Source organism: Mus pahari, chromosome 13 (assembly GCF_900095145.1).
Source record: "Mus pahari chromosome 13, PAHARI_EIJ_v1.1, whole genome shotgun sequence".
NCBI lineage: Eukaryota > Metazoa > Chordata > Mammalia > Rodentia > Muridae > Mus > Mus pahari.
Genome location: NC_034602.1, coordinates 1768203 through 1777655, shown reverse-complemented (window position 1 = coordinate 1777655; position 9453 = coordinate 1768203). Strand labels below are relative to the sequence as shown.

The following is a 9453-nucleotide window of genomic DNA, read 5'->3' as shown; positions in this document are numbered from 1 at the left end:
TCTCGGGCGCACACCCCTCCTCGGGTGGGGAAAGGCGCTGGATGCCGGGGGGCTACCTCCAGGCGAACACCCCTCCTCGGGCGGGGAAAGGTGCCGGTGCCGGATCAGCCTGGGGACTCGCAAATGCTCTTAACTGAGCCATTTCTTCATCCCTTTGTTTATTCATTCATTTATTTATTTATTTGGGATGGGTTTTTGTTCTGTATTTTGAGACAGGATTCCATGTATCCTAGGCTGGCCTCCAATTGAGTATATATAGCTAAGGATGACTTTGAACTCCTGATTCTCTTGCCTTCACTTCCCAAGTGCTGGGATTATAGGCATGAGCCATCATGTTCACCTTAAGCAATTTGTTTAATATAAGTTGAGTAGACTCATTATGAGCACTGAATCTCTAGGAACAGAATGTATACTATCTATATTAGTTACTTTTCTGTTGCTGTGATAAAACACCATGACCAAAGCAACTTGTGCAAACTAGAGAATTCCCTTTAGCCTATGATTCCAGACAGATAAAAGAGTCCATCGTGACGCATGAAAAAGCATGGCTGCAGAAACAGGAAGCTGAGAGATCACATGTTCAATGGCACAAACAAAGCAGAAAGAACAAACTGGAAGTGGGGCCAGTCTGTAAACTCTAAAAGCCTGCCTCCGTTGATATACTTCCTGCAGCATAGTCTAATCAGCTCCCCAAACAGCATCACAAATTGAGGATGAGGTGTTTAAATACTGAGCGTATGAGGGACATTCTCATTCTAACCACCTCCGTGTCCAAAACATTTTAGGACACCCACCTTGTAGCTAGAACCTAATTTTGGTTCCCAGCACTCACTTCTGAGTAAAACAATCAGCTCCAAAGGATTTGATGCCCTCTTATGGTCCCCAAGCATACACATTCATACTTACAATTTAAAAATCTTTTAAAATAACAAATCTCCAGCTTGAGGGTATAATAGTGATACACTGCTTGCTTAGCATGCAGGAGCATTTGCTGTAAGTATCCCATCACCACAACAAACACAAATACAAAATCAGGTTATGGAGAACTTAAAGGGTTTTATATTTTATTATTTACTTAACTAGATTCTGTTTTGATAGAGAACTCCAGGAAAGTTTGTCTAAGCAGATCTAGGCCTTGGCCAAAAGATCAGGTGGAAAGAGTAGGCAATTAAGATACCATTGTAGGAGCTGGTGAGATGGCTCACTGTTGCTAATTCAGAGGACCTGGATTTGGTCCCAATGCCCATATGGTGGTTTATAACCATCTATAACTAATTCCAGGGAATCCAATGCCTTCTTATGTCATCCACATGCAGAGGCAGACACATCTCTGTGAATTCAAGGCCAGCCAGGTCTACACAGAAAGATCCTGTCTTTGTTTAAATTGATTTGTAGCTATACACAGTAGTGCATACCTGTGACCATAGCACTTTGAGAGGCTAAGGCAAGAAGAATGTGAGTTTGAGACAACACAATATCAAGCTATATAGTAAAATCTTATCTCAAAATAACAAAGGAAAGATAGATACGTACTTCTTAATGTTTATTTATTTATTACATATATGGGGATTAGTGTGCTGTAGGTTTGTTATGAATTAAAAAGGGCAAGATATCAGATAATGTACATAACATTTTTCTCACAAATAAGTATTTAAAGATTATAATTACATTTATAGTTGTATACACAAATTTCCTAGAAGGCTGCTTTGGGGAGGTGAACTGAAAGGTTCAGACTTAGAAAATTTAACAAGTATAGAGTTAGAAGAAGGAACCAAAAGCAAAATAGCAGAGCATAGATAAAAGTCTGTTCCATTGGGTTTTTGCCAAGTATAGATAATTACCTGTTGCTTTACAGGTATTGTTTTTATTTATTATTTATGGTAGGTATTTACATTATTAAAGAATCAAAATGAACTGAGATAGGGCCTTTTCAATTCAATTTGATGTTTTAGAGAACACCATCTTCTTATATTAAAATAAAGTCAACAGAACTTCAGACTGTTTTATGCTACTACATACATAATATACAAACCTTTTTTGTTATTAATTATAGGAGTCCCAATTTCATCTGCTGTTGCAGGTGTAGCAGTGGGATTGGTTACCAAAAACAATCCAGAGAAAGGTGAAATAGAAGACTATCGTTTGCTAACAGATATTCTGGCAAGTATATTCCCAGTTTAAAATATTTACAAGTATATCTAAAAGTACATGCTTAGACCAGGCACATACCTTCATTGGCTGAGGCAGAAAGATGACAGTCCTAGTCTAACTTAACACTACATAGCAAGACCCAGGCCAACCTGAATCATGTGAGGAGACCCTATCTCAAAAAATAAAAAATTAAAAAAAATAGTAATAATAATAATAATAAAGACATATAGAAGCCTCAGCCTAGAACAGTGGTTCTCAATCTGTATGTCACAATCCCTTTGAGGGGGTTAAATGTTCCTTTTATAGACCATCAGAAGACACAAGACCATCAGAAAACACAAATATTTACATTATGATTCATAATAGTAACAAAATTACAGATATAAAGTAGCAATGAAAATGATTTTATGGTTGGGGATCACCACACTATAAGGAACTAACTGTATTAAATAAAGGCTTACAGCATTTGGAAGGTTGAGAACCACTTAATTTCAGGAATAGAGAGCAGTATTTACTTCCTCTGTTTGCCTTGGATTTTAAAGGATATGTATTACTACATTCTTATCCAGAATGGGTCCTTAGGGTTAATTCTAAATTAATCTTTTATGTATTTTTAGAAACAGGCATGAGCTAAACATAAAGTGATATTTACAGTGACAAGCTCTGTGCGATGGAGCAGCAATGAAGCAGCAGAGGTGGCTCTTTGCATTTAACGTTAGAGGATGCAGCTTACTCCCAGAGCTAGAATTTGAAATTCTTCTACAGTGACTATGGGTGAATTTTGTTTTGTTTAAAAGTTTACTGTGGTTTCTTAAATTGTTGAAGGGAATTGAAGATTATAATGGTGACATGGATTTCAAAATAGCTGGTACAAATAAAGGAATAACTGCATTACAGGTATTTTTGAAAACCATCCTGTTTCATGTTTTAAATATTTAAATAATGGCATGGACCACTATTTATTTTTGGCTGTTCCATATTAGGCTGATATTAAGTTACCTGGAGTACCAATTAAAATTATAATGGAAGCCATCCAACAAGCGTCAGGTAAGTCAGTGTGGCCTGTCCCTCTCTCGTCTCTGTCTGTTAATGCTACCTACAGCTCCCACTAAGCTTATTACTCAGTATTGCCTTCAGAATCCAGTGCAGCTGACTGACAGAATGTTGGCCTATGATACATAAAGAATTGAGTTTGCTCCATAGCACCATTAAAACTAGAAGAGTTGCAGCAATGTAACTTAACATGAGCAAGTATTAATTACTGATCACAAGGACTACTCAAATGAAAGAAGAGTGACATTTTAATATTTACAGAGTAAGCAGCTTTCCGAGTTAGTCTGGAGAAGTAAGTGAGAGATAGAAGTAACTTTTTAAGATGGTTGGAAGATAAAGAACTTTCATTAGTGAGCTAGAGTCTGTACTGTACACCAGACAAACTATTTCAGATCATACTTAACTTGAGGAGCAACATTTTTATTGCATTGCTTTTTCTTCTAGTGGCAAAGAAGGAGATACTGCAGATAATGAACAAAACGATTTCAAAACCTCGAGCATCAAGAAAAGAAAATGGACCAGTCGTAGGTAAGACATTAAAATTATTACCAATAGCTTGATAATATTAATATTTAAAGATTTACTACTATTTTAAAACATTTTTCTCGTATCAAAATAAGCCAGTTTCATTTCATTATTGATAAATATTTTCAAAGAAAAATTTCTTTTACAATTATTCGTTTGTGTGTGTATGTAGGTGGGGCATGCATGTGCCATATTGTATGTCCAAAGTCCGACTTGTGGGGGTTGATTATGCCCTTCCACCATGTGAGTCCTGGGGATTGAACTTAGGTTATTAGGCTTGGAAGCGCATGCCTTTTCTGACTTCAGCTATCTTCCCAGCCCTAGAAAAAGGATTTTTAAATATTCTTTCCATAAAAATATGGCAAGTGAGAACAGATATATTTATACCATGTATACATGTATTAAAAATCACAATACATAGCCGGGCGTGGTAGCGCACGCCTTTAATCCCAGCACTCAGGAGGCAGAGGCAGGCGGATTTCTGAGTTCNAGGCCAGCCTGGTCTACAGAGTGAGTTCCAGGACAGCCAGAGCAACACAGAGAAACCCTGTCTCGAAAAACCAAAAAAAAAAAAAAAAAAATCGCAATACATAAAATTTCTGTATTCTTATATATTTTTTTAAAAAAATTGTGTATATTGAAAAAAGAGCAAATTTTAAATTTGAGAATATACTCTTTTTTTTTTTTTTTAAGATTGATTTATTTATTTATTATATATAAGTACACTGTAACTGTCTTTAGACACACCAGAAAAGGGCATCAGATCTCATTACAGATGGTTGTGAGCCACCATGTGGTTGCTGGGATTTGAACTCATGACCTTTGGAAGAGCAGTCAGTGCTCTTAACCGCTGAGCCATTTCTCCAGCCCCAAAACATACTCTTGTACATTTTTCATTAATATTAGTCAAACAAATTTCTCCTAGTTCATAATGAAAGATTTGTACATATGTTTAGGTTCATATATCTTTGCCTGTTTTACATATTTGTCTGCACTGCATTTCAGAAACAGTAAAGGTTCCATTATCAAAACGAGCAAAATTCGTTGGGCCTGGTGGATATCACTTAAAAAAACTCCAGGCTGAGACAGGTAAGAGTTACCTCTAGTTTGAGGGTATTATTAAATCCAAACCATGTAAGTTTCTATTTATCTCTACTGTGCTATTCCAGAAATAGTATTTGAGAGATAAAAGAAAGACCAGAAGAAAAGTATAACGTTTTCTGTGGGACCGTTTTGTAAGTCCCCAAGTCTTGATCCTCAACAGTATTCAAAAAGGACAAAGCAGCATGTACTGGGATATGCCAGGGATCCAGATATATTTGATGGCAGCATTGAGGACAAACATAGCAAGACCTGCTTCAGATGAAAGAGAAAGGATGACAAAAATTCATCATACTCCTTTCACATTTAAAATTGGAAATTCCCAAATAAGTTTTAGTTTTTCACTTGAAAGGGTCATTACACTTTCTTACTTCTACTGCTTTGACTTACGTTTCATTCAGGATCTTTTGTTTAAAGAATATATATACAGAGGCCAGGTGTGGCAGTGTAGACCTTTAATACTGCTTTCAGGGGCAGACAAGTGGATCTCTATGAGTTCAAGGCTAGCCAGAGTTCACAGATAGTCAAGGCTACATTTATTGAAGACTGTCTCAAATAAATAAATACATAAATAAATAAATATTGAAGGCTGTCATAAATAAATAAATAAATAAATAAATAAAAATAAAATAAAACAACAACAAAGAATATATCCAGAAATAATTTTGTTTTGTTTCTTCTAGAAGCAATGTTTTGATGGCCTAATACTCATTTTGGGCTTGTGAAGGACAAGAAGAAGCAGAGTTGCTTTAACCAGTGTTAAGAGTGAGAAACTAACATGATTCATCTATTCATTCTAAAGGATGAAAATGATAAAGCAAGATAATGAAAGTATTCTGGTGTAATTTCTAGTCATAATTAAAGAGCAAAACGAAAGACCTAAAAATTGGCCTTAAAAATATGTTAGGACATGTTTTACTATTATATCCACAGAGCCTAGTAAAATGCCAGTTAAGGAACTAACATTAAGCGTACAAGGAACCCAATCCCAATGCTTTGAGGTCCCCCCCATCCTCATATTTGTTTTTAGATTAGTCACCTTTGGCAATGAGATTGTTAATTTTAATGTACTGAGTCACCTCTTTTTGTCCCTCCCACTCCTCGCCATGACGCTGTGTTTATTCTAAAGGGGTAACAATTAGTCAGGTCGATGAAGAAACCTTCTCCATATTTGCACCAACACCTACTGCAATGCATGAAGCAAGAGATTTTATTACAGAAATTTGCAGAGATGATGTAAGTGTACATCTCATGATAGTTTTTCCTTATTTTTCCTGTTATCTTTATTAGTCTAATGGTTTATTTTACACTTTACAGCAAGAGCAACAATTAGAATTTGGAGCAGTTTATACCGCTACAATAACTGAAATCAGGTAATTACAAGTAAACAATGGGCTCACTTTTAAAAGACTTGTACTGCAAGACCAGATTCACTTTATACTTAGATATATGCCAGTAGCTGGGGGGGGGATTTATTTATATATCAAGGTCTCTAGCCCAGACTGGATTAAAAGTCATTATGTAGCTGAGAATGACTCTGAACTGTTTTTGCTCTTTATTCTTTTATATTATTATTATTATTATTATTATTATTATTATTATTATTATTATTATTATTAGGTATTTTCTTCATTTACATTTCAAATGCTATCCCGAAAGTCCCCTATACCCTCCCCTGGCACTGCACCCCAACCCACCCACTCCCGCTTCCTGGCCCTCGCATTCCCCTGTATTGGGGCATATGATCTTCACAAGACCCAGGGCCTCTTTATTCTTGAGTGTATGCATGTTTTGCCTGCATCATGTCTACTCAGCATGCAGTGCCTGAAGAGGGAAGAGGGTGTTAAATTCCCTGGGACTGGCTTTAGATGGTTGTGAGCTACCAGGCAGGTGCTAGGAATTTAACCCTAAGTTCTCTGGAAGACCAGGAAGTACACTTAGCCACAGAACTGTGCCTCTAGCCCACACCTTTTTGTGTTTTGTTGTGCTTATTATTTGTTTTATATATATGGGGATTTTGCTTACATGTATTTCTTGTGCTGTGTGTGTGTGTGTGTGTGTGTGTGTGTGTGTGTGTGTGTGTGTGTGATATCTGCAGAGGCCTGCAGAGGGCATCAGAGTCCTTTGAACTAGAGTTACATACTGATGTGAGCAGCCATGTGGGTGCTGAGACCCAAACCCAGGTCCTCTAGAAAAGCAGCAGTACTCTTAATTACTGAGCCCTCTCTCTAACTGACTCTGAACTTCTGATCTTTCTGCTTCTCCTACCTTGACTTGTTTATGTAGTGCTGGGAATCAGACTCTGGGCCTTGAGTGTATGAGTACTGTGCCAACTGAAGCTCCATCCCCAGCCTCGTACAATCCTTTTTTTTTTAAGCTAATTTTTTTTCTATGCCATTATGTATGTTTTCAGTAACCTGGTTCTATAATAATAAATTCTTCTGCCAGAATTTTTTCCTTAAACCAAAGTTTCTACCATATTTTATTTTCACAGTACATATTCTGCCAATTTAATTTTTTCTGAAAACGGCCTAAAACATAGATAGTATTCTCTTTTCATTGTCGTTGTTTCTATAGATATTGATAATTAATACATATTTTCAAGTCCATGTCAACCTCAAAGTATTTTTATCAGCTGAAATTACTTCAGAATACCATTTCGGGGTGGGGAGGCATAGAATGGGAATGAGACAATCTATTTAACAGTACAGGTGAAAGATAAGCGATATAGTTGGTTGCTTTCAGACTAGAGAAAAAAAAAAAAGAACTAACCAGCCATCTGTATATAACTGCAGGTCCAGGATATCTAATGTCCTCTCTGACCTCCACAGGCACTAGGCACACATGTGGTACACAGACATGCATGCATATGTATGTATGGATGTATATATATATATATATATATATATATATATATATATATATACACACTCTCACGCAAAACATTCACATATATAAAATAAATACAAAATAATAAAATTTCATAAATTCTGAAGAGAAACAGGTTTCTCTTTTTCTCTATCCTTCTTGGTCATTTGATTCACAAATGATTCATAACTATAGGGCATAATTTTTTATTGTAAAATAAGGATTTGGGCTCAGGATATGTAGCTTATTAGAGAGGTCTTATGTATGAGGTCTTGGGTTCAATCCCAAGCACTGTGAAGACAGGGAAAGGAGGGGCAGAAACTGAAAGACAGAGGGAGAGAGGTTTGAGAAAAAATGTATTTGTTATATAGTCATAATTTTTATAATCATGAGAATATAGTCTAGAAGCCATGCGTGGTGGCACATGCCTTTAGTCCTAGCATTTAGAAGGCAGAGGCAGGTGGATTTCTTTGAGTTTGAGGCCAGCCTGTTCTACAGAGTGATTTCAAGGACTAGAGAGAGAGAGACTCTGTCACCAGAAAAAACAAAGAAAAATATATCCAAGAATATGGTCTGGGATTTGTTTGACACACTTCTTTAAGACCATAGATTCTATTTGTTGGTACACATACGACTGTTTTAAGCAAGCTGCTATCTTTTTGTAGAGACACTGGAGTGATGGTAAAACTGTATCCAAACATGACTGCAGTGCTGCTTCATAATTCACAGCTTGACCAACGAAAGGTAAAAGGAAAGTCTAATTAATTTGTGTATGTGTGTGGATGTGCGCTGAGTGAGTACTTGCATGTATGCATAAGGATCAGAAGGATGTATCAAGTATCCTCCTCTGGGACTCCCTACTTTTTTCCCTAGAAACTTGATCTCTCCTAACCTGCAGTTTGCCATTTCTCATCTAGTCTGGTGGCTATCAAGCTCCAAAGATCTTGTCTCTCCTCATTCCCCACAGCACTGGTGTCACAGGCAAATGCTTAACTGTCCCTAGCTTTTTATAGATGCTGGGGATCTGAACTCAAGTCTTCATTTTTGTGCAACAAGTGTTCTCATCTTCTCAGCTATCTCCCCAGCCCAGATCTCACTGTTTCTAATTGTTAAAAACAATTGATATTGAAATCAACCGAATTGTTGAGAATTGCGTATTTTGCCCATTAATAGTTTCAGTATACAGAATAAACATAGGCTTTCACTTAGATTCTTCTATTCACTTATGTTTCAGTTATTCACTCTTACCATTGAATGAGCTGCTTCCCTAGTCCATGTTTATCAATGTACACTAAGTAGACATTTGAAAGGCTAGACATTGAAGCAGCAACAATACTTATCTACAGAGTTTTTGTAGCTTTCATTTTCTTCTACTTTGATATTTTTGATTTTGCAGAAAAACAAATATAGCTGTTCACTTAGGGAAAAATATTTACTTCTGTGGTTATTAATTATATATAACTAATGCATTAACTTTTTTTCAGATTAAACATCCCACTGCCCTAGGACTGGAGGTTGGCCAAGAAATTCAGGTACCTGTGTTCTATATATTATCTTATCTTTAAAGGTGTAAATTGTGATTCAAGTTCCAATTAGTCTTTTTGAAAGAGTAGAATAAACACTTTTAACTTGTATCTCTGCACAGTGCTTTCATAAGTTAGGGTGCCTTAACCAGACTTGCTAAGTAAGGGTTTAAAATAAGACTCTTTCCCTCAAGGAGATCACCAAAAAAAAAAAAAAAAAAAAAAAAAAAAA

At 36.4% G+C, this 9453-nt stretch overlaps 1 protein-coding gene across 2 annotated transcripts in view; it reads left to right on the top strand.

Annotated features, from left to right (window-relative positions):
* The window catches only part of Pnpt1 (polyribonucleotide nucleotidyltransferase 1), a 38168-nt gene that overhangs the window by 26159 nt on the left and 2556 nt on the right, over positions 1 to 9453 (top strand). For both annotated transcript variants that reach the window (XM_021210431.1, XM_029545219.1), the window contains exons 19-27: positions 2054 to 2160; positions 2977 to 3048; positions 3135 to 3198; positions 3649 to 3732; positions 4735 to 4818; positions 5960 to 6066; positions 6148 to 6203; positions 8364 to 8442; positions 9183 to 9230. In XM_021210431.1, coding sequence (XP_021066090.1) covers positions 2054 to 2160; positions 2977 to 3048; positions 3135 to 3198; positions 3649 to 3732; positions 4735 to 4818; positions 5960 to 6066; positions 6148 to 6203; positions 8364 to 8442; positions 9183 to 9230 — 701 coding nt within the window. The remainder of the gene's footprint in view (positions 1 to 2053; positions 2161 to 2976; positions 3049 to 3134; positions 3199 to 3648; positions 3733 to 4734; positions 4819 to 5959; positions 6067 to 6147; positions 6204 to 8363; positions 8443 to 9182; positions 9231 to 9453) is intronic.